General features: G+C 36.6%; 1 protein-coding gene across 7 annotated transcripts in view; it reads left to right on the forward strand.

Annotated features, from left to right (window-relative positions):
• Positions 1-25,419, forward strand: part of CPLANE1 (ciliogenesis and planar polarity effector complex subunit 1) — a 59,720-nt gene continuing 34,301 nt past the window's right edge. For 4 of the 7 annotated variants that reach the window (XM_077171281.1, XM_077171283.1, XM_077171285.1 and 1 more), the window contains exons 1-23: positions 1-408; positions 540-691; positions 1,487-1,622; positions 1,808-1,927; positions 2,722-2,948; positions 3,278-3,384; positions 5,117-5,273; positions 6,023-6,126; positions 6,285-6,467; positions 7,832-8,081; positions 9,173-9,325; positions 10,569-11,326; positions 13,661-13,845; positions 14,716-14,796; positions 15,654-15,818; positions 16,681-16,854; positions 19,708-19,936; positions 20,176-20,309; positions 21,829-22,046; positions 22,318-22,482; positions 23,489-23,627; positions 23,961-24,070; positions 25,129-25,290. In XM_077171281.1, coding sequence (XP_077027396.1) covers positions 611-691; positions 1,487-1,622; positions 1,808-1,927; positions 2,722-2,948; positions 3,278-3,384; positions 5,117-5,273; positions 6,023-6,126; positions 6,285-6,467; positions 7,832-8,081; positions 9,173-9,325; positions 10,569-11,326; positions 13,661-13,845; positions 14,716-14,796; positions 15,654-15,818; positions 16,681-16,854; positions 19,708-19,936; positions 20,176-20,309; positions 21,829-22,046; positions 22,318-22,482; positions 23,489-23,627; positions 23,961-24,070; positions 25,129-25,290 — 4,038 coding nt within the window. In that variant the 5' untranslated portion in view covers positions 1-408; positions 540-610. Of the gene's footprint in view, positions 409-539; positions 692-1,486; positions 1,623-1,807; positions 1,928-2,721; positions 2,949-3,277; positions 3,385-5,116; positions 5,274-6,022; positions 6,127-6,284; positions 6,468-6,617; positions 6,674-7,831; positions 8,082-9,172; positions 9,326-10,568; positions 11,327-13,660; positions 13,846-14,715; positions 14,797-15,653; positions 15,819-16,680; positions 16,855-19,707; positions 19,937-20,175; positions 20,310-21,828; positions 22,047-22,317; positions 22,483-23,488; positions 23,628-23,960; positions 24,071-25,128; positions 25,291-25,419 lie in introns of those variants that run through there. The other 3 variants (XM_077171286.1, XM_077171282.1, XM_077171287.1) reach the window with 3 other exon arrangements.

Genomic DNA, 25,419 nt, shown 5'->3' on the forward strand with positions numbered 1-25,419 from the left:
CGGCGGGGCCGGCGGCGGGCCCGGCCCCCTCAGCGCCCCGGCTCCGGCGAGCCAGCGGCGGTCCGGCCACGCAGCTCCTCCCGCCGCTCTGCCCCGGGGAATGAGCCCGCCCCGGGGGCCGCCCTGAGCCGGGCACAGGCAGCGCGGTTGCCGCGGGTGACGCCCGGCGGCGGCGGGGGAAGCCTGTGCCGCCCCTCGGTCCCCGCGCCAGGCCGGCGCCCCTGCCCTGGGGTTCCCGATCTGCCGCCGGACGAGGCTGCAGGACATTTTCCACGTCTTGTGCATTTTGTAGTTCTTAACGATGTGCTTGCGGCTTCTCTCTCTCAATTCCTTCTGAGCGAGCGTGACCCGCTCCGCTGAGCAGCACATCGCCCGTGAGCTGCCCGAGGAAGATAGTTTGGAAGTACGGTTAGCATCAGTGCTCTTTGTGTTTAGCAGGAAGCTGATAGAGATGGTCAAGACTTTCCGTGTAAATTCCTCTCCTCTGCACCTACTCCCAGATAACAAAACCTTCTATTTTTTTTTTTTTCTTTTTTCAGTTTCTCTAGAAATGTGTGGAAAAGCCACTATTTGCTTTTCTGTATAATGGTTACCTAGAGGCTTAGTTAGAATGGAGATTAAGCTAGATGTGCTCGTCTCTACGTGTATCAAGCAAAGAAAACCGTGGCCCCGCATATCATGGGTTGGACAGGTAAGTGTAATAAACTCTTTGAGTTTCAATTGTATAATACTTTGCAGTTCCATTTGCTTTAGGAGGTTTTAAAAACAACCTCAGGAAGTCTTTTGAGTAACGTTAAGAGTTATAAAATAAATAACTTTTATCTTACTGATCTGAGTCTGGAGATTTAAAATTTCTCAGGGAAACTTTGCAGAGCCTTTTTTTTTTCCTACCCCAAAGACTCAGAAGAGCTTAGATGAGATTGTTGTTTTGATGATTATAGTTTTTCGTAACGTTTTTTACAATACATGGTGGGAGATGTGAATGATTCTTTTTCCTCATTTCATCCTGCATCTCTTGAAAGACACACTTTCTTAGACTTCTTTCATAAAATCAAACTAAATCTTTTCATTCTATGATTTGAATTTAAGTAGGTAGCAATTGAATGCTGATTTTTTTTCTATTGAAGTCACTGGCAATTACCTCACTAAATTAAACAGTACAAGACAACATAGCTAATGTCCAATTTTTGCAATTTCAGCAGGTAGTTTAGCAGAGCTACCTTGAATAACTTCTTAATAATAACTGTAAGATCAGTTTGCTGTTTTGAAACCTGTGAATCAAATTCATCATCACTGTAGGTCCATGCTGGATATAATATACTGTAAAGCAAATATGCCAAAGAATGAAATTAGTATGGCAATTGCTGCGTTATTGTACTTTTAAAAATTATTTTTTCCCTAATATTTTTTCTCTGCATTATTCTGTATGCCTCTGTAGAAAATGGAATTTTGAAAAATTAAATGCTTTTTTTTATTCTTTCAATAGGAAAAAGAGGCTGTTTTTCTTCTAGATGGTAAACATATAAATGAAATTAACTTGTCGTCAGGGAAGACAAAGAAGAAAATCCCTTCGCTGCAGTCTTTGTTGAAAAATGTGGTTGTCTTAACAACATCAGGAAATGGTTAAGTATAATATCTTATGTGCAATAAGCTAAGGTTATTTTATTTATATTTGTAGCAGTATAAAAAAGCAGATATCTAAAGGATCTGCCAGTTCACTTAAAACTGTGGCTAAGATGGAAGAGAAGTAATTTTAAGTAACTTCACAGTAATATCCTTCAAAACTTCTCTCCCCCAATGAACACAGCTGCTTGGTTGGCAGGAATACTTACAACAGGAGAGCTCTTTCTTTGGAATAAGGATCAGGACTGCTTGAAAATTGTACCAGCAATCGAAGAGTCCAAAAAAGTAGTAGCAGGAGCACAAGGTAGGTTTTTTCAATTAATCCTGTGAAAAAATTGAATAAAGGGAAAGTTATTTTCCTTTCTTTAACAGCTATTACATGAGTAAAACTGTAGTCTTACATTTTTTGCATTTGTATAGTTTGTTTGCTAGCTAAACTTTGGCAAATGTCATTTGAGTGATACAAGTTTTTCATTTAGTAAGCCCTTTTAAATAGTTCATTTTCAGATACTGTAAGTATTTTTTAATGGTTTATTTTGACTGTAAAACGTTCCCAACTAGGTTATCAATGAGGGCAGATGTACATTTGATGTAAACAATATATGGATAATTTGAAGCTGATTCTCTGGGTGGGCTTTTATGGAAAGCATGCTAGCTGGAAAGAATAAAATACGGACACATATTTGCAAACTTAAGTATCAACTATTTTCTTGTATAGGATAGCATCACTGATACCAGCTTCTATAGTTAAGTGTTGCACAAGAAATTCTGTCATTTCAGGGAAGATAAAAGTAATCCATAGTAGAGCACTTAGGCTGTCTCAGGAAACATTTCTAATGGTTGTGTGTTGTGGGAAAGATAATTCATGGGATGCATAGAGATGAACATCCATCTGACTTTACTGCTGCCCAAGGTCTGCTATCTGTCAGAAAGCTGGAAATTACAGGTGCTTAACATGATGGCTTGGATTTTTGGATTTCTAGTTATAGATGAGAGGAAAAATTTACTTTCTCTATTCTTTTTAATTCTATGTCTAACAAAAGAACAGGAACTATCCTGGCATGTTGTTGTGTTTTTTTTTTTTTTTTTTTTCTCCAGAGTGTTTAATGAGATTGTACTTGTATGTATCTGGAGATGGCAGAAAGGTACTGTTAACTACTCCTACAGCATGTACCTTTTTGTGGGAGAGTACAGAACGTGAAAATACAGCCTTTGGTAAAAACTCTCCTGGGCGTTGGACACAAGTTTTAACTGATGAATCAGTCATATTGCCTTCTACTGAAGAAAAAGAAATTGGAGTGGATGCTGCGTTCATACAAAATGAGGTAAAAAATAAACCCCAAGGCAATAATTTTATTTCTTAATTAAATTAGAGCCACAAAAGCTACAGTGAGTTTTGAAAGCAATGTCTGCCTCTTTGGCATTTTGCATAGGCTCAATAGTTCATGTTATATTTGATGACAATGTAAGAACAGCCATATTGGAGTTCTGGCCCACTTACATTCTTGCTAGCCTTTACATTTCTGAATGACAACATTGTGTTATTTAATTGGATTTGTAATAGCTATTGATCTAAATATGTAGATAATTAAGGAGAAATTTGAGTGTGACAAGCCTTTTGGGATTGTTTTGATCGTGTTCCCTTTTTTTACAGGTGCTAGGTGATTGCTGCTTGTGTTCTTTTGTATTTTACTCTGGAGAGTGTTTGGTGCTCACATTTCTGATTCTTCGATGGCATGAAAATACCTTTAAAAATGTTAGGTAAGTTCGAAGATACCTGAAGTTACAGCAGCATCAGGAATATTTTATTATTTTTTAGAACTGGAATTCAGAGATGCAACTGAACACATTTACATGGATGTTCCATTAACCTATGGTTATAAGCACCTATTTATGTTTACATATGGATGTTTATAGTATGCCCTGTGTCATTTTAAAGCCATTCTCCCCTGTCCTTTACATGTCCCATGTAAAATGTGTGTTTAATACAACAGCATTTATTTATATGTTCCATACTTCATTATTATCTTACACCTAGATAACACTGGGAATATTTACTGGGTAGCTATGTATGCCTGTTGACATGTGTTTTAGTTTCATTGTTTTTTGCATGACGATTATAGAATGTACTTTTCTTGTTTCTTCTTATATTGCTTATATATATATTTATTTTCTTATATTTTATATATATATCTTATATTATATATCTTATATATATATCTTATAATATATATCTTATATTTCTTGTACTGTGCAGCCATGAATGCCTTGACTACCTCTTCTTTATGTGGGTTTGCAAATTTTATTGGTTTTCTGTTACCCTTTTCATTTCTTTTGTTTGATGTGAAAGTGTGTGTGTGCATTTCTTTACCCGGATTGGGACCAAGTATTGCAATACTGTACTGATTGTGGTTTGTGGTTGTACTGATACAACCACTTAAAAATGCTGTTGAGTAATAATCTGGAGCACATGTATAGTCCATTCCTCTTCCTGGGTGACACATATGTCTATGAGTTTAAATGGATATGCCCTCTGCAGGTGTTATTTTAATAACTTGCCAAAATTTTGCCCTGCACATGATGTGGTACAACTTCTTTTGTTGCATGAAGTCCTTTTTATACTTAGTAATGATGTCCTACTTGACCTAATCTTCAGTTTATCAGTGGCATGGTAATTCCTTTCTGATGCTATACAAAAAATGAAACAGAGCATAATGTACCAGTGCAGAAATGCATATGTATGTATGTATGTAGCTAGCTATCCACACCATAGTAATGCAGCCTGAAATTGTAGCTACATTTCTCAGACATGTTACTCATATTTTCTTATGTCAACTTGCGCTTAGTTTCATTGCTTGCTATTATTTAATTCATTTTTGCATATTAATGCTTTTTTTTTTCTGTCAGTTAGATGGCATACTTCAAGACAGATTTTGTCTTGTGTTTTCTGTCATGTTTTGAATCTTTATGGGATCACAGAATGGTTTGGATTGAAGGGGACCTGTAAAGGTCACATAGCCCCTTCCACTAGATCAGGTTACTGGAAGCATAGTCCAACATATCATTGAACACTTCCAATGATGGGTCATCCACAGATTTTTTGCTCAGAGCCACATACTGTTGATTTTCAAATTCTGAATATTCCTGTGGCGAATGGTGTTACAAGGTCTGGGGAAGCTGCTTCTGGCTAGAATGCAAGTGCCTCAATTATATGTCATTGATCTATATATATTTGCATGTTCTAGATTTATAAATCCCATAAAAGTCCCATTCCATAAAAATAACTCTTAGTGCTCATACGTAATTTTTGAACTTGTGTAAGTACAAAATATTTTTTCATTTGTAAGGCATTTGAAGAAAAACAGCTGGGTTTTTTTTACTAGCTCATGCTTTATATGGTTTTGTCTTGCATGGTTTTTTACTGTATAGGAATAATCCCATTCTGCAAAATGAGGTAACCACTTGGTTTTGTTATCTTTTTGTTGGTATTCAGTTCTTTGCCATACCAGATCCAGTGGGTACAGCAGACTTGTTCTGTTGTCAATTTGGTTCCTCAGTGTGTGTCTGTAAAGTCAAGAGGAGCTCTGCTATGTGCATTTGCAAGAGATGGGCTTCTGCTTGCAGTAGCTGTAAATCAAACTGATCCAAAGGTATGTATGACAGTGCATCATTTAAGCTAAGAGTTCCATTTGAATGAAGTGGTAACAAGGATTTAAAAACACAGTTTTGGGATGATTTTAGCACTTACAAGGGGACATGAAATTATATTTACATTGATATCCCGAGCTAAAAACTTCCACTACAACTCAATTGTTTATGTGTGGTGTTCAGTTAGAAGTTGGTATGAGATCCTGTCATTTCTAAGCTCTAATAAAAAAGAAATTAATTTCAATTACTGCATCATATCTGCAAAGATTCTAGGTGATTCTCAGTCAAGCCTCAGCCTGACATATTTTGGACTTCATGATATTATTCTTGTTAATATCTCAGAGGTCAAATTCTAATGTACTTTTTAATGCTAATGATGACAGAGAAAATTGACCTGTTTTTTTGATGTACCGGACTGGCATGATGCAATCCTTCAAAGCTCCACTTGTTAATTATTAGAAAGACTAAAGAAGAGTGATCTTATATTGAGTTTTAGAAAAAAGTTACATTAAAAAGAATATGTAATTACATATTAAGTATATAATAGTCCTTACTTATATTTCAAGCGTAGAATAATGTGTAGAATTCAATAAATGTTCAAATAGTAATAAATAGTGAAACACAATGTCATTTCCATGTATAATGGTGTTACCAGTCCACCAAATATAATGCATAATTTAGTAGTAGACTTTTTTTGCAATAATGACCTTGTAATACAAACATTTATAATGTCTTTATTTTTTTTTTCTAGGCAACTCAGGTTTTGTTTCTGAACACTTTGAATTTTGTAACTGTTTCGGGTAGCCTGAAAGGTTGTAGTAGCAAAAGTAGCGTGACCCCATCCAGGTTCATCAGGTCAGTAAATGACAATGTTTCTGCTGCTGTTGTGGGTCTTTCAGTTTTGTGTTATGGTTTGTTTGTTTATTTTATAACCTGTTTGTTTATGTTATATCCTAACCCTCTGATGCTGAAATTTGACAGAGAAAAAATGTTTTTTTACCTGCCCAATTTAGATCTTACTGGGTTGGCGATATGAGTTGGACTCCTGATAGCCTTTTCTTGGCTTGCATGTTAAAACGTGGATGTTTGGTTTTATTGACATGTATGGGGGAATTGCTGACCTTAATTGCTTCTGGATGCTCTGTAGAATTTGGACCAGCACAGTTTATTCCATTTCATCCTCTAATAACATACAGGTAAAAGGGTTTTAAAAGGTTTATATGTTTCTGTATTCTGGTCTTATCTTACTTTCTATCATATTTATTATAATTTTGCATAAATGTTATCTTTCAAATTCACACTCTTGCTTTTCATGTGTCTTTCCAATATCTGTTTCTCATTCATAGTTCTCTTCTATTCCTTATAATGCATTTGTCGTGATGAAAATTGACATTGTGACAATGTAAGTATACATAAAGTGATTTGTTTTCCTAAAAGTGTTTGAATTTATTAGTAACTAAATTAGCATGTTTTTTGTGATATAAGAAGAAATTAAACTTGCTGAAGTCCTAAAAGTGCAAGTTTATTTTAATACAGTGCTATTTCTCTGCTCGTTCCTTAATTTTACATATAGAATCTGATGTGAGATATTGTAAATAACATATTTGCATGGACAGAAAGTAATTGGTTTTTAAAGTGTTGTTTTGGGATTCTCTGGATCTAAGTTCTGGGATTATGCTGCTGGGTTCATGAGAGAGTAGAAGGATCTTTGATAACACACTTTAGCATAAACTGAAAGTAACACAGTCTAAATACAGAAAACCAAATAGGGTCTAAACTTTAATTTTTTTAATCTTATTAACTTTGCATGCCTTAAACCAAATAGTGTTTAAATATAAAAGCTTGTGAAGACATTCAAAGCAGTATATTACCTTCTTACCCTATCTGAAAAATCAGATACTAAATTATATTAAATACATGAATTATGATGATATATTGAATATATGTAGCCACTTTTTTCTTTTTTTTAATAAACCCAAACAGTGTGTTATGTGGCTAATATTGGAATACGTGTATTATACAGTTTTCTGGAACTCAGTAAGGAGGGATTTCTGTATAAGAAAAACCATTCTGAAAAAGATGTGTGTGTTTATAAAATTTTTCTATTGAGTATCTGAACTGGTGCTGAAATTATAAGATTCAGATTTTCAAGGGGTTCTTTTCTTTCATATATTACTTTCTTAGCCTAGCCCTTCAAATTTCATCTTCAAGCATTTGGCATACAAAGTACATGCTAGATAAAAAAGTGTGATATAGAAATTTAGACTCTAATTATGAAAAAATACAGTTACTACTAATGAAATAATACATGGATACTTAAAGCTGGTTTTAATTTATTTAAATTGAAAAAAGTTGTGGTTGTAGTAAAATACTAGCATCTTGCAAGCATGAATAGTTTTATCCAGAGTGCTCATCCTGCAAAAGGGTAGACACTTCCCTAGGATTCTGAAGGGATTTATTTGGATAGTAGATTGCGTGGTATTACATGTTCTGAAATTATTCTGTTCATGATTATTACATATGATAGTTGCTTCTTAATTTTGATGTATTTCTGTTTTAGACAGCACCATTCTTGTTGTCGAGATTCCAGCCAGTCTCTTGGTTCTTCAGATTCTGAACGTGACCTCCTGAGACAGAGATTCTCTGTTGCTTCACACCCAAGACTACCCTACCTCATTGTCTCTGATGGATACATGATAACACTGCTAAGATTTCCTAACAACTTTTCACCATCAGGATTTATGAGATCCCTTTTGCTTGATTCAGCCCAACAGCTTGAAAACATCCGTCAGAATTTGCTGAACTTCAAGGTAGGGTTTTGAACTATTTTGTAGGTTTTTAAGTGAAAAATTTCAGGTACATGAAAAAGTGTAAATTGAAGACCAAGTATGTTTGAATTATAAAGTTGATTATAATGATATATATTTTTAATTATATATAATGATATATAATTAATTATATATAATTAATGTATTTATAATTTTGTAATTCAAAGGTACTTGGTCTTTGTGTTTATAACCACATTGACCTGCAAAGCAATGAATACAGATTTTCTGAAATTTTATTCCTTCGATGTCTGCGTGATATTTCAGTAAAATGTAGAGTGGGACAGTCTGAGCTGTCACTATATTATTGTTCTGAAACTGTGAAAGAAACAGGGATTTCTGTATCTGTAGAGTTGATTTGGGATGTTGACAGGTGTTATGCTGCTCTTGTCAACTTTCCGAGTGATGCAGAAAGAGTTTGGAAATCCTCTACAACTTAGTCTCTATGGTAGTACATAAATTTGTCCACTAGGTCTTCAGTCAAGCATGGCAATTAAAGCTTCTGTTTCATTTTCTGTCACTTCTGAATTGAGCTAAGTCTGGGAGAATAGAACCAGGTCCCTTCCTTCCTTTCAGGGAAGAGGTCCTGCAACTGTTGCTGACCATATAAGATATAACAGATATTTAGTTCAGAATTTCTGGTTTTGCTGATAAAATGCAGCTTTTCTTCTAATTCAGTTTCTATTCTGATTTTTGGAGAAGTGAGCTATCATGGTGTTCCTGCATAAGCTAGAATAGTGAGCAAGGATTTGAGGATTTAAAGAGATATGTTACTAGTAAAAATGCAGAAAAACCCTACATACAGGTAAATTTCTAGGGCTTTCTTAGGCATCAAGAAAGCAGATTCTCACAGTACTAAAGCTCTCTGTGTGAGAGAATTCTGCTTCCCCAAAGCACGGTCAAATGGTAGTTTGTTTCTGTGTAGCAGATGCTTGCTGTCCTGTTCTCCCTGTCCGTCTGGGACTTTTGAACTGAAGCTTTTTACAACAAATTAACCAATTTCCTTGACTTGTTTAGAAACTATCTGTCTTGCAAGAAACTGATAATATATTTTCTGTTATTGTTATTTCTTTTAGTGTAAAAGGAGATCGCGGTACTTACGATCGCTGTTGTCTTTAAAAGCCAGTCTTTTAAAACAAGTTCAAAATCAAAGTTCTATCTTTTCCACCATTCCGAGATTCCTGGAGGAGAACACAACAGAAATGAACGAGAAAACCATGGATTTACTGGTACTTAATAGCATTTTTCCACTTACTATGAAATTATGTACGTTTAAGGTATTCTAAATGGAAATAACTGGGGGTTTTGAAAAAAAAATAATAATAGGTTTATTTATCCTAACTAGTGTTTTAAAATCATTCAATATTCTCATTTTCTTTATAGACATGAGGAATATGCTTATTTTCTCAAACTGGTACTTGATTTTTATTTTTAAATAAGTTATTTTTTTCAGCACATGTTGACTTTTTGAAGAATATCTGATGATATACATATATATCAGTTTGTGGTGTTCCAATACATAGAATAGTTTATGTTGGAAGAGACCTTAAGGATTGTCCAGTTCCTGCCCCCTGACAGAATCAGGAACACCTTTCATTAGACCAGACTGCTCAAAGCCCCTTCCAACCTTGTCTTGGACATTTCATGCATAGGGCAGCCACTGTTTCTCTGGGCAACCCATCCCAGAGTCTCAGCACTTTCACAGTAAAGAATTTCTGCCTAATATCTAAACCCACCTTCTCTCAGTTTAAAACCAATGTCCCTTGTCCTATCACTATGTGTCCATGTCAAAAGTCTCCTGCTCCCTTGTAGCCTCCTTTACGTAATGAAAGGTGCGATAAGATCTCCCTGGAAACATAATACTTTAGCTTCACGTTATAATAAAATGTAACATTAGCTATTAGATGTACTGCGGCTGTAGACTATTTTAATAACAGTCTTAATAAATATGATTCTTATCTTTATCCTGGGTTTTAGAGGATTCTTTAATCAGTTCCAAAATCTGTATTGTCTTTTGGAAGAGTTGCCCTGTGATCATAGTTCCTGAACAGCCTTTCCCAACTTCATTTCATGCTTTTGAGTTTTGGTTTGTTCTTTGAAGCTTTTGAGCTTTTCTTGAATGACTTTTATATCTTACAGGAATCTGGAAAAATCTCTGTCTTGTACTTTAGGTTTAATGAAGTATGGAGTTTCACTTTCTGGTATAAAATCTGCTGCTGTACTGGCAGTGTAATTTTGTTTTTAGGTAATTTAATTTGGCTGCCCAGCTGTTCTGCAAATAACACTTAATTTGAGATTGAGATGAAACTGCAGTTTATTAAGCGTACTAGCATTTAAGCAAGGTAATTAAGCATAAAAACTTCATTTATGAGACTGACTAAATGCTGATTCTTTGCAATCTATATGTGCTCTCTCTGTCTCTCTCTCAGTAAACTTGAATTAAGCTGTTGATTTTTCGCTTGTCTGATTTAGGACCTTGAAGAAGAATCAGACAATGAAAAGCAGTTTTACAGTACCACTTCCAGCTTCTATAACCAAAGAATCTATTCATCTGTTGGTAAAGCTGATGAAGGCTGCTTAGAATTTGCATCAATGTTTGATACCATCCATGCAGAAGATGATATTGAAGAGAAAGATAAATCATCATTGGAACTATATTCCATTCAGAAAAACCTCCTTGGTGCATGGCAGATAGGGATTTCAAAAAATATGGAAGACAAGGATGCATTGCTGAATTATACAGTGAACTGCATTATCCATTTTTTCAGCATTGTTCAGTTTGTGAAATGTACTTTGCTAAACCAGGATGCATCTTTAAACAAGTCTGTGAAGAATACTCAATGGATGCATTTTGTCCTGAAATATTTTCAGCAGTGTTTGACTGTCTTGTACTGGCATTCAAGAGCCAGTGTGACTGGGCATGTGGCAAAGCTGACATTAGAAACTTTAAAACTGATGTTTATACAGCAACAAGATCAATTGTTCTCAAAAAACCTTCTGGCATGCTTCTGTCTTTTGAAAATGGTTTCTCACATCCTAAGCAGAGTATGTGTACTACAGTATGAGAATTTTTTTGCCTCTCCTGACAGTAATACTCTTGTGGAACTTGACTCTCTCACAGTGCCTGTTTTCTTAGTTCTTGATGACAATACTACTCAGCAGTTTAGCTCACTGAAATCTCTGCTTAGAGAATGTCCTCAAGTAAACCATGATGCAAAAACAGAAAAAAGGTATGAATAAGCTTTGCACGGGGAAAAAAATGTAAATTAAAACCAGGTGATCAGGCCTAGCCATCACAGGTTTATGAAAGGCAGATCCTGTTTAACCAGCCTGGTCTTCTGTGACAGGTGACCTACTTGATGGATGAGGGAAGGGCTATGGATACTGTGGATATTGTCTACCTGGACTTTAGTAAAACCTTTGACATAGGTTCCCACAGCTTTCTCCTGGAGAAATTGGCAGCTCATGGCTTGGATAAAAGCACTCTGCTGGGTTAAAATGAATTAATGGCTGATGGCTAGGCCTAGGAAGTGATGATGAATGGAGTTACATCCAGCTGCAGCCAGTTAGTTGCTGTGGTGTTCCCAAAGGCTCAGTATTGGGGGCCAGCCCTGATTAATAATCAATAATCAGAGTGAGGGGATCAAGAGCACCTTCAGTCAGTTCATAAATAACACTCAGTTGGGTGGGAGTGTTGATCTGCTGGAGGTCAGAAATGCTCTGCAGGAGGATCTGGACTGGCTGCATTGATAGTCTGAAGCCAATGGTGTGAGGTTCAACAAGGCCAAGTACCAGGTCCTGCCCTGGGGTCACAACAGCCTTGTGCAGCCCCACAGGCTGGGGTAGAGTAGCTGGAAAGCTGCCCAGCAGAAAAGGACCTGGGGATGTATGTTGACAGCAGCTGCACATGAGCCAGTGTAGGCCGAGATGGCCAAAAAAGGCCAATGGAATCCTGGCAGCAGGACCAGAGAAGTGACAATTGTTTTGTACCTGGCACTGGTGAGGCAGCACACCAAGTCCAGCCCCAGGCCCTGCAGTATCTGAAAGGATTGTCAGGCATTGTACCAGGCTGCCTGGGGAAGTGGGCTGAGTCTCCATTCCTGTGGGTATTTAAAAGATGTGTAGCTGTGGTGTTTAGGGTCATGGTTTAAAAGTGGGATTGGCAATGTTAATGGTTGGAGACAATGATCCTAAGGGTGTTTTCGAGCCTAAGTGGTTCTGTATGGTGGAACAAAAATTGTATGAGTTAAATTATAATGAAATATCCATTTGATTTTTTTGCTGCCTTTTACTCCATGGAAAGGCATGATAAACAAAGCAGGCAGATTAAGGCTCAGACCTATATTTGAATATAGTTTGGTTATGGTGACTAAACTATAACTGCAAACCAGTTTGGAGATAACTGATGGGTTGACAGCTGACACCAGGCCTGGTAGTGCAGCATCAATCCAGACATTGAAATTTAGATGCTTTAACTGTCTCTTGTGTGTTTCGCTCTTTCCTAGTTGCAAACTTTATGGAGCAAGAGTCTGCTCATATGCAGTATGTCAGTGATGTCAGTTTAGTCAGCAAAGTTTATATTCATTATGGATGTGGTGTCTCAGAGCAATAAGAAAAACCCATTTGTAGAAACTAATTTACTTAAACTGTCAGAGCTGTTTCTTCCCCACACATAAACTTGACTGAAGTGTGCTGTCCAACTTTTGGGAAAGTATACTGTTGTCACTGGAGTATTTCTATTCTGCAAAACTCCAGTGAATCAAAGTGTGCTGTTCACATGAGCAGGCTTCTGCTTTCCAGAGATTTAGAACTTAAGTAGCATTGTAACTCACAAATTAATTCCTACTACAGTAAAAGGTATTTCTTCAATTATCCTTAAATATAGTACTATGTTCACTGCAAATCTGATAGGCAAGTTTCAGTTGTCTCAGAGAAGATAATCCATATTTTTGAATAATTGTGCTCCATGTACTGAGCACTGTGCATCTGTGTTAATTATGAACCCAGTAGTACTTCAAGATACAAATGTGTTGCAGTTTTCTGCAAGCTTTTTCAAGTCTCTAGCAATATGTATTTGCTCGTATTGTTAAACTTACTACATATCTGAGCTGGTACATCTAATAGGACTGTGCTAGGCAACAGGGACTTGCCAGTCCTAAAACTGTATTCTGTAATCTTGTTTCCTTTTCTTTGCTTTTCTGTGTTATGCTTTAATTGTTTTTTAATCAGTCTTGTTTAAAAAGATACTCATACCTGTTCTGAGGTTTCTCTGTCTGAGATTATTTCATTTCCCCATTGTTTAGCTAGCAAGGGGATTAATTTTGGGGGTGTTTAGGTTCTTAAGGTAGATTGCTGTGCTTAAGAAAATTCAGAAGAAATAATGTTTTTTAGTCAAAAATGGGGCAAAAAGTGCTTCATTTTTTCCCCTCACCCAAGTCAAGAAAGTAGCTGATATAATTTAGGTTTTGGGAGCATAATGCAAAACTAAAGAACATAAGAAATTGATGTAGGCAACTTCGTTAACTCTTGCTTAATCTCATAATATTGTACTTCTTGAATTACAGGTTGGCTGTACTATGGCGGTTATTGTATAAGAAAGTGGTTTGGTATCAGGTGCAGCTAAAAAGAAAAGTGAGCAAGAATGCAGAAGAGGTTTCTGTTGTCTCATTGCTTTTAAGTCATATACAAGCAACCATCCAGTCTTCAGGAGTGACATTAGAACAACATCTGAGGATTAATTCTGTATCTGGTTAGTAAAATTGTTAATTGAAAACTAGGAAAATTAGGTCCAACTCAACAATCTGTAACTGACTACCAGATTTTTAAAAAGTGATCATTTGGACTTCTCTTAAATGCTTATCATTAATTCTGTCTTAAATACTTAATGTCCTGGTATGTTTGTAGATTGCATTATAATTTTTAGAGTTTGTTAAGCTAAATTAAAAGACTGAATTTACTCTGGTTTGCTTTTAGCCATGTCCTAAAGAATCTGAATGGTAGATTTTAATTCTAATCTCCTGTATTGTTTCTTCTGAAGTAAATCACAATGTGTCCCTTACTGGATTTCTGTGTAGAAAGATTGTTCACTCCCTGTGATCGTTGTGGGCACGATCATGTTAAATTCTCAAATGTTGTCAGCTTCAACTAAACATCTTGGTGTAACCTAAGGTGCTTGGTAATCTAAGCATATTTATTTTCCAAACAGTATACAGTTGTAGCCTAATTTCTTACACTTTACTGATCTATGTTCTACATTCTTTTTGACTTATACACTGCTAAGCCCAGCTTCCCATTTATGTCTCCCTTTACAATTCTGTTTTCTTGCCATGTTCTTGATCTCTCTCCCTTAAATGAGAATTCTAACTCCTCTTCCTACAGCGCTCCATACAATACATTAGCTCCTCCTGGAGGAGAGCTCATGCGTTACCTCTCCTGGCAAGGAGTGTTCAAAGTCACCTTCTCTCAGATGCTCAAAACTTGGACTTAATTGTGAGAATAGAAGTTTTCTGGGAGCTAACATATTTTGTTCTGCTTTCAGTAAATGTCTGCTACTGAAAGAAGAGTGTATTTTTAAATATAAAAGTAAAGCTTTTAATTTGTTAATATGTGACTTTTATAGGTGAGGAGCAGTTTCTTTTAGGCTCCTACAGAGAATCTCTGGATATTTGGAAAAGATCTCTTTGTGAACTCAAGACAAATGGTAAGGGATAAAATCTTTGAGGGTGGAGGGGGTAAGTTGTATAATCATTTTACGTTTGTGACTCTGTTTGCTCTTCAGAAAGAGGGAGTGAGATGCGTAAAGGGTGTGTATTTGAAATTAAGATGGGATGAATTGACACCAGTCAAAACTTAAGTCTGGTTGCCCTCTGAGAAAATTTCTATGCATTTCTCTTTTAATACCAGACCTTCTTTGTGATTAAGTACTTGGTACAGGAAAGCTCTAGACAAATTTGTGAGCAAGAAAGAGACAAAGAAAAACAGATGAAGAAAAATCAATTCCTTAAGTAGCTGTAAAATTAAAAGAATTAGTGTTTGGAGAGTAACAAAATAAAACTTGCCTCAGGAGTTTTTGTAAGAGTTGATTTGAAACAGATATACCACCGTTTCTTTTCCAGGCATCATGAGAAAATTTTCTGCTGGTTATTAGAATAAAGAATACTACATTGAGGAAAAAATTCAGAATATTGGAGGCTTGGTGGGTGTCTAAGCAACTCCACTGTGGTTCAGCTACTCTTTCTTTGAAGGCTAGACTTCCTTAAGCTCTCCTGACTTTTTCTGTGTCTTAACAGTTATGCATAGTATTGCTTTGAAAACTGCCATATGTCTTGAAATAAAAATGTTGTGGATGAGCATTAACTTACTAGGGACTTAAGAGGCTGTGTAGAATGACCATATCCTAAAGGAGCTGCTCCTGGTTTCTACTCCTCAAAGTGTATAGTTTATATAGATGTGTTTCTGGAGAGAAAAGAAATAGTACTTTCATTTGCTACATCTCTTTTTGTGTTTATTTTTTCTCTTCCACTTGCACTTGTACCTTTTTTTTATCTTTTAATGCAGGAGGAAAAAGAGCATGTTTCCTTCAGCGTAGATACTACCTTGCCATATTGTTTTGTCACCTGTATCAATATAATGTGTGTGAAGCTCAGGGACTCTGCGATCATCTGGTAAGAGAGATTCTAAGGCGGTCACAGCTCTCCAAAGGCGAGATGGAAGAATTTTCTGGTATGTTTAATTGCCTAAAAGTGTGATAAGGTATGTTGACACTGTTTGAAGAGCCTAGTGTCTAATTTCTGTGCCCTCACATGCACACCTGATAGATTTTGACACTTTTCACTGTACACTGTTTTCAGTGACTTTTTCTGATCCTCAGATGATATTTCAGCTGCACTTGTTGGAATATGTGTTTAGACAACTCTCATTGTCTACTAGTCACCTGCTAAATATTTTTAGATTCAAATAATCTCAAAAAAGGAATTTGAATAAGAAAAATAAGAGGGAAATTATGTGATTTGATTTTTAATAATAATATATAATACAATATTATTTATTATTATAATAATAAATATAATAATACATTGTCATTTATATTATTATTTATAATATTAACATATTGTTATATTAATAATATATAATAGAATAATATAATTATATTTATTTTTTCTTTTTTATGATACAACATGAAAAAACAGCAGATTCTAGTTTGGTCACCAGTCCTAATTTGACAGTGGGATGTTTTTGCAGATTCTTGTAAATTTTTTTTTTTTTTAACAAAGTCTGAATCTAAGTGAAATCTGAATTTCCAAGTTTGAAGAAGCAGTTTTTTTTTACTCAGTGCAGGTCTAAATTTAGATGCTAAAGGTCCATCTCCAGCCATTAAAAACCTAGTAGAAAAGTCTTGTAATATTCATACAATGTGTAATTAGTGTAAAAGATTAAGCTCTGTAAATTCTGAAAGTTTGTCAAAGAATTACGTAAGTTTGCTTGTTTTAAAAAAATATTTTATAACCTGTGATTAAATAATTTTAGCATTCAAATTTAAAATATTTCTTATTGTAATGTTTTAATTTGATTTTTCTTTTTTTAGATATCAAGTATTTTCAGCATGAACTATGGATGGTAACCAGCATTCATACTGACACTGCTATGGCTGTGATTCAGTCCATGGCACGATTCATGGCTGCTTATTTCACAAAGCAGCTGCTCTATGTCTTTCCTCCCCACAATGTTGACATCCTTCATCCTCTTCACATCAAACAAGGTATTTCCTGTACAAGCTGTTCTAGTTGCTTAAATCTTACAATTTTTTTCACATGTATCAATGATGTTTGTTATGCTTAAACTTGATGATCAAGTTAGCTTTTCAGTGGAGTAGGAGACAGAAAAAAAATAAGGATGTCTCAAAAAACTGTAGCCGATGCAATTTTTGTTCCAATAGATAGGATCATTTAGGTTGGAAGATACCTGTGTTCAGCCATTAACATTGGCAAGCCCACCACTAAACCATGTCCCTACACACCACAGCTTCACATCTCTAAAATACTTAAAGGAATGGAGACACAACCCACCTTCCTGAGCAGCCAGGTCCAATGCTTGACAACCCTTGTAGAGAAGCTATTTTACCTGATATGCAGTCTAAACCTCCCCTGGCATAACTTGAAGCCATTTCCTCTTCTGTCACTTGGGGCTTGGGAGAAAAGATGGATCCCAACCTGGCTACAGCCTGCCTGCCTTCAAGGAGTTGTAGAGTGATAAAGTCTCCTCTGAGCCTCCTCTTCTCCAGGCTAAACATCCCCAGCTCCCTCAGTTGCTTCTCACAAGACTTGTGTTCCAGACCCTTCCCCAGCCTTGTTGCCCTTCTCTGGACATGCTCCAGCACCTCAGTGTCTTTCTTGTACTGAGGAGCCCAAAACTGACGCCAGCATCCAAGCTGACCTCACCAGTGCTGACTACAGAGGGACAATCACTACTCAAGCCCTGCTGGTCACACTATTCCTGATACATACCAGGATGCCCTTGGCCTCCTTGGCCATCTGGACACACAGTGGCTCATGTTCAGCTTCTGTCAAGCAACATGCCCTGGTCCTTTTCCACTGGACAGCTTTCCAGGCACTCTTTCCCCAGCATGTAGTGTAGGCAGGGGTGGTTGTGATCCAAGTGCAGGACCTGACACGTGGTCTTGTTAAATACCCTACAATTGTCAATTCAGAACCCTCTGCAGAGCCTTCCTGCACCTGTCATAGAAGGAGATCAGGCTGGTCAAGTAGGACCTGCCTTTTTCAAATTCCTGCTGGCTGGGCCTGATCATGGATGTCCTGTCTGTGTCTCATGGTGGCTCTCAAGATGACCCATGACTTTCCTCTGCCTCACAGTCAGGCTGACAGGTCTGTAGTTCTCCAGACCCTTCTTCCAGCTCTTCCTGTCGATCGGTGTCCCTTCTGCCAGCCGCTGGTCAGCTGTACCTCCCTGGTGAGCCAGGACTGTGGGTAATGATGGAAGCTGGCCCAGTGAGTATTTTCTCCAGCTCCCTCAGTACCCTTTGGTGGATCCCATCCAGCCCAAAAGAAGTGTGCATGTCTAAGTGGTGTATCAGGTTGTTGATCATTTTCCCTTGGACTGGGGTCTTCATTCTGTTCCCCATTCCTGTCTTCAGCTCAGAGGGCTTGTTACTCAGAAAACTCATTTTACTATGAAATAATGAGGAAAGGCATTAAGTCCTTCAGTCTTTTTATCATCCTTTGTTACAATTTTGCCTAAAGATCTGTCTCTGACTGGCTTTGATCCTCACAAAAGTGGGATAACAGCAATGCTGAAGAAGTACTTGAATCTGTGATCTGGTGTGACCCCAGCTGAAGAGCCAGAGGAAAACATTTTTTGCTTATCTGACAGTCAAAAATTCCAAATCCAAATGCTTCAGACACCATATTGTCAAAGCAAACGGGAATGCCAAGTTGCTTGGCGTTGAATCCAGTAGTATGTGGTAGTTTAAGTCCTGCTTCTCAGCTTATTTCTGAGAATTACTGTTCATCACAGTGAGTGGTTTCAAAGAGATTCCATTGAAAGATTTCCTTTGTTAGGAAATTTTTATTTTCAGAGCTACTTTTTCAAATGTTTGTGAGAATAAAGATTTGTTTGGAAGCATTTTAAGTACCCTACCAGTAAGTTGATATTGTAATGCCACATAATTTTTTACAATAGTAACTTACTTTTATTGATTAGGTTTTCTGTAGTGTATTTGAATACATTGAGTATTTTTAATGTTTCTGTACTACAGCATGCCCTGGTATCTACCTCTTTCTTCATGGTCTCTTGAATGCTTTATTTGGATAGCTTTCAAGATAAAACCTATAAAATTAAACCTTGATTTTAATACTTGATTAGGCAAAGATCAATGTACATGGTGAGACAATTAGCGTAAAATTGCATTGTGCAAGTTGGATTAGTGTGAATAATTACTTAATCTTCTAAGTAATGCCACAGTCTGAGCAAAACAGAAGCTGTGAGAGAAGCAAATAACTCCTTAGAATTCATGTTGATCAGCACCTCTCCAGGAGAACCAGGAAGCAAAACCTTGAAAAACAAATCTAAATCTGAACAAAAAAGGAGATAGTAAATTTTCCTGAACTTTGTATCTATATACTATCTTAAAATCAAAGAATCACTGAATATCATGTACTGTTCTTTCTCAACAATGCATTTTAACTTTCTGTCTTCTGCAATAAGCACAGTGTGTACAAACAATATGGGTACATTAGTAAAACTCTAGGAATTTCCATTTATCTCATGTGTACCCTCTGGTATACCCTACAGATATGAAGAATATTTGCAAATGGTCCATCAGTGTGATTAAGTCTTTAAGGTGAAAAAAAACCAACCCCACGAGTTTTGCACTTGCTTTTATATCCAACATTATTAAGCAGGAAAATAGCCTATTCTGAACACACTCTTATACCATTGCACTTCCATAGTATACCTCTAATAAAAGTAAATTAATAATAAAAGCAGTTGTACACTGTAACTAATCCACAAGCAATGTGAGCAAATGAATCCTAGATTGTTCATCTGATAGCATGAGGATTTATGTAAACTTTGATATGTGCCTTTCATGTCACAGACTTACCTCCTCGTGTCATTCCACTGCAACACTGTTTGGTTACGAGAGCTGTCAGGGACCAGAAGCTTTCATCTGTGTGGACAGCTGAATATGCTCTTGATTTGTTCTTTATTGGTGGACTTATTCCAGAGGCTGTGTGGCTAGCACAGACACTTGGGGACTGGAAGCTGTCTGTGTCAATTGGTCTGGCCTACCAGCTGTATTGTGAGAACCCCGAGGAGCTCTCAAGGTAAACTTGCAATTGGAATTAGTATACTATTTTTTGTTACATAGTTATTTCCGTGAAGTTTATTGTGACAAGCTATATATATAGCCTCAGAAGTTCATATTCCCAGATTCCTACTAGGTGTACAACTTAAGGTGTTATGATTAGTTATTTTGGCATAGATACTAGTTTAACAGACCTTCATTGGATTATGTATGGATATTACTTTGTTATTCATGAGCAGTTTCTTGTTATACTTTCAGAATGAAAAAACCAGAGTGTCACCTGCCATTAAGCTTACTACCAATGCAGACTTTTCAGGAAAAGTTACAGTCTTTGTTAGGACAGCCAGTAACTTCTGAAACATCAGGACATATTAAATACAAGAAGTTCACAGGTACTTCAAATGAAAAATAATTGTGGTTATTTTTCCATGTTATTTGACTACATATACAGTGTTATACACTGAGAAAGAAACAATTGCTTTGTCTTCTCCAGTGTGTGTATTACTGTTACAATATATTCAAGCACTTTATTTCATGAGGGTGTATGTTTTGACTTTGATAATTCCAGAAATGAAATAAATTATCACTCTTGTCTTCTCATTTGTATTGTCTAAACCATATTTGATATTAACTTACTTGGAAGAAAACTGAATCTTCATTCCAATAAATAAACAAAAGAATTTATGTGTTAATAATTATGTGAAGTATCATCACACTTGAAATTAGCTATAATAAGAGGTTTCATTTTGCTTTTTGCTTTCTGATATAGTGAATCCCCAGGTCCAGCAGCTAGCAGGGCTAAGAATGTATTCCCAGTAGGCACATAAACGGCATCCATGTAGGACTGGTCACCTACAGACCTGCTCAGCACTCACACAGGCAGCACCAGCAGTCCTACCATCCTTCCCTCTCCTGTTGGTCAGGGTTAAGATTGGCATATAGTACAGTGTGTGTCACTCCAGTAGCTAGGCCATTGGCAAGACCACTTGCTAAGTCGATGGCCAGCTGACCCAGTCGCTGAGTGTCAACGTAGCTTATGTCTGTGTATGTAAGCCCCCAAAGCCCCAGCCCCTCTCTGCTTTCTGGTACTCAGAAAACTCACAACACCCATTCACAAACACCCTCTTCTCCCACACACATACACTGTCCATGCACCCCCACAGCAGCTGGCCTGGAGCATATAGTCCTGGCAGTATATAGGATACAGCAGAGTTGGTCTGGGCTCCTCAGCCTGTCCAGGTGCCTGATCTTTAGAGACACGCACATACCAATGTACACACTGTATTTCTGGCATGTGGTCATGGCTCCCTTGGTCTCCCCTTGTTTTGCCCTTAGAGACATGAAGACACAAAAGCAGGTCTCTCACTTATCTCTCTGTCTGTTGGCCAGGTCTTCACTGGACCCTACAGATACTGTGAGCTCCTAACTTAATATTTAAATGCTGAAATTCACAGTTAGCTAGGTCAACCTGACCTTATTTATATTCTATGGAAAGTTTACTGGCACAATCTCTATATTTTATTCTCATTTTGTCTGAAAGCATTTTAAGGTCTTGTCAGCAGGTGGACCGACTTACTGATTAAAGAGTTGCTTTAGTCATTATTAATAATGTACCCACTTATGCCTTTTTGGTAAGAATGATTTGCCAGAATGTTGTGCCAAGCAAATGCCTGGCTAAAAAGTTCCGTTGCCTACCTAGAAAGGCAATAGGTGTCATGGTAATGGGGCAAAACTTAAAATTAATAATTGAATACTAGTTTTTAATGCATGAGATCTTATCTTAAAGCAAGTAGATGAGGTCACTTGTAATATATGAATGCAAATTCAGAGAACATCACTTCGTGATGTGAGAATGAAGATCCATGTATTGACTCAATTAATTTATTGGTTTCTGGGCTTAATATTTTATAGATCCTATTGAAGAGGAAGATGCAGATGTTCTTTACAGTTCAATACAGGAACTACTGAAAGCAGCTGTTATGGCAGATGTTGATATTCTCTCAGAGACATTTCAGCTTTTGATGGATTCTGCGAAGGATCTTTGCAGAAAGTTTTATGGTTTGGTTCCAGCTGGGCTCTGTCTTCCAGCACCACCATTGTACTGTCCTCAACCAGCTTCACTCAGTGAAGTATGTCTGTTTCTAGTGTGTTTGTTTCACAGTAAATACTGTGAATACTCATGAATAATGAGCTTTATTCTGGTTCTTTTGAGCTCATTTTTGTTTTCTTCCATGTCTGCTCATTTACCTAAGTAGTACAGCAGTGATGAGAAAGTATTTGTGCCTCTGTGTTTTTTCCATAAATGATCTATGCTATAAAGAAGATGGGATTAGGACCAGTAACAACATTTAGTTATATGTCTTTTCTAATTTTGAGCTTTGTTTGTCTTTGCATTTTCAGGAAGACAGTGATGACATTCTTTTAAAAACAGAGAAAGAAGTCCGTCAGAAAATGTCAGGAGTTCTTCAGCGAATTATCTTGCTCTTCCGGGCTGCTCATTGTTCTTGCTCTGCAGCACAGTGGTATATTACACAACTGAAGTGGGCAAGAAAAGTTATGCAGAAAGTAAACATTTAACTTTCTATTTTTAACTTGATTATCAGTTGTAAATATTACTGATAAGTTTGCAACTGCAGAAGCATTCAGTCTCACCTTGGCTTTGATGTCGTGCTTTGTAAATGTCATCTTCTAGTTTTACAGTTAATTTTTATAGGAAACCAGAACTTAAAGATATAAGATATCTACATCATAAAGTGTTTCCTTTTGGATGTCTTTCTATACCTACTTGGTGACATAGGAATTAATTATTTTCCATTAAAAGAAAAAAGCAGACTTTAATTGGGAGTTATAGCTGTTAGCTGGAAATATGCTCCAAATCACTTAGGGTTGAATATTAACAGAGAAAGTAATGCTCACTTCAGGTAAAGGGATCTTAGTGCACAGAACTTGTAAAATCTCATTTTACCTTTGTGCAATTTGTTTGCTCAGAAGCAAATTCACAATAAATTGATTAAAAGAATCAGTCTTTTCTTTTGTAACATAGTTACTTAAAGAAGAAGAGAGTGTGTATATGGCTCTCTCTTCCCACAATCCCCCTGCACCAGCATTAATGCAGTGATTGAGATCAGGAACTGATCTGACGGAAGAGTATTTACTTCTGTTTGCATGGTCACATGCCTCATGTTGGCATGGGGAGCTGGTCAGACATTCCAACTGAAACTGGAGGCAAAGCTAGTCAGCCTTGGTGACAGCAACCTGTACTGTGTTGAATCAGTCTGGTTTCTTGATTGTGATCTTAGTTCTTATACTTTGTGTTACTCTTGTATTTCATAGTAATCATGAGTACCATTCAAACAAAACCGTTCTTTGTGCCATAGTTCATATTAAACATATCCCTTTAAATGAATTTTCAGAATAGTGATTTGAAGAAAATCAAAAGCAAGCTTCAGGCAATTTTACTGATCTTGGCGGTATTCTAATAACTGAGAGGCTGTGCCTTTAGTAGTGATATATGTAAAATGTTAACTGATTTTTATTTCCATTTTGATTGTTTATTTACCTGTTGTTATAGATCCGAATGAAAGGTTCTCTTCCTTTGCTGAGTCCCTTCCCAGAGACTTTGCTTTGTTACTGCAATTTCCGCACTGCTCTCTATGGATCTACATCTTCTGGAGCCCACCAGTTTGATGACATAACCTGTAAAATTTTAGGTCTGTATGCAGTAACATAAAATAATTTAGAGCTGGAAAAAAGAACACCAGTGAAAATCCACAGCTGATGTATTAGGTTGAGTTGGTATATTGCAATGCATCAGGAACACATTTCATTTCCAGCTTTTTTGTTAGTTATTGAAACTCTTACTCTAAAATGTGCTGTTCTGGATTGGCTGTGGGGGTCGTGTTACAGACCTGATAGATGCGAAAGAACATGAACACTAAGTGTGACTAAGGAGCTGTAGCTCCAGAACAATACTGAAAAATGTCAGGCTACTCTATTTAACTTATTTAAATAGAATCGCATCATACTGCATTTTTGTGTTGTAGGTTGGTTCAGAGAGTTCTGTGCATTGTGTTGGATGTTTCATGTTCGTGAAAAATTATCTGACAGCTGTAGGCGGTACCAAACTGCAAGGGAAAATATTAACAATATCAAGGTAATTGTATTACTAATATAGTAGAGATACATCTTAATTGCATGAAGCTATGAGAAGAATTCTGAAGATCTGCTGTATATTTCTGTGAGAACTTCTATTTGCTTAACAGAACAAAATGAGCACAGTGCTTGCAATGTGAATTATGTATTTGATGCTATGGAGCAGTGTGCTGTGCCTGTGATCTCCATCTTCCTGACAATATTTCTGTTAGGCTTTTGCTTGGTATTTGAGTCGGAAGAGCTGCCAGGAAAGCAATAGCTTCTACACTTGTTAACCTAAGAATTTACTTTCTGGCTTGTTTTTTTGCCTATTTGGTCAAGGTATTTTGAGAATTTATTGAATAATACATACTTAGTACACCAAAAATCAGGTTTATGGTGTGTTAAATATACATGGTTGTCAGAAAGAGTAATGAAAAAAATTAAAATTTGATCATGTTTTCTCTACTTATACCTTCTCAATTGATGTCAGAGGTCCAGGAAGAAAAAGAAAAAACTACTAACGTATTTGTCATGTATTCTGTAACAAGTCCAAGGTTTTTCTTCACCAGAAAAACCCAAGTTTCAGATAAACAGGATGGCTCTGTTTCAAATGGTGGATTACTCTGATTTTTCTGTACTTTGTCTGACAGTGACAGATGAGATAGAAAATACTGTTCAAAATAAACCAATCCATCTTAAGAGCCTCTTGCAAGTCTTAATTATCTTGCTAATAAGAAAGAATTTATGATCACCTGAAGTCAAAGTAGAATAGCTTACTTCACAGTTTAGGCAAATCCTAAGGTTTTACTTGTGACAGTAAACAAACTCTTCAGCTGTATGCTAATGGAATTATTTCCTAAGCTGATTTTAAAAAAGCCCTTTTTTTCTCTCTCTCTTATTTTTTTAATGTACGTTATGATCAATTACAATATTGATCTGTTTCCTGCCCTCATATACTGCTCTGCTTGCAGACAAGTTAGAGATTTTTATTTTTAAGAAGCATTACTATTTGAAATGTATGAATCATTTTGCTGAAATACATTGTTCATAGTAATTAATTTCTGGTAATTTTTTTAGGATCCGAATAAGAATGGATATGATGCCTACACAGTTGAGCATTGTCTGAATGCAGTGGAGTGGGCTTGTCGAATGCTTCCTTTCTGCAGATTCATGAATGTTGAAGAATTAGTTCAGGATGTAATTTTAAGTCTGCTTGGAGAATTGCCACCAGTAAAAAAGGTAGAAGACCTTAAAACTAGAATAAAAGCTTATAAAGATTATCACAAATATTTCCCCTCCTTGGAAAACCTACTAGTTACATTTTCTCATGGTGTAAGGTATATGTGATAAGACGATAGCTACTGGAAA

Source organism: Agelaius phoeniceus, chromosome Z, assembly GCF_051311805.1.
Source record: "Agelaius phoeniceus isolate bAgePho1 chromosome Z, bAgePho1.hap1, whole genome shotgun sequence".
In the NCBI taxonomy this organism is placed as follows: Eukaryota; Metazoa; Chordata; class Aves; order Passeriformes; family Icteridae; genus Agelaius; species Agelaius phoeniceus.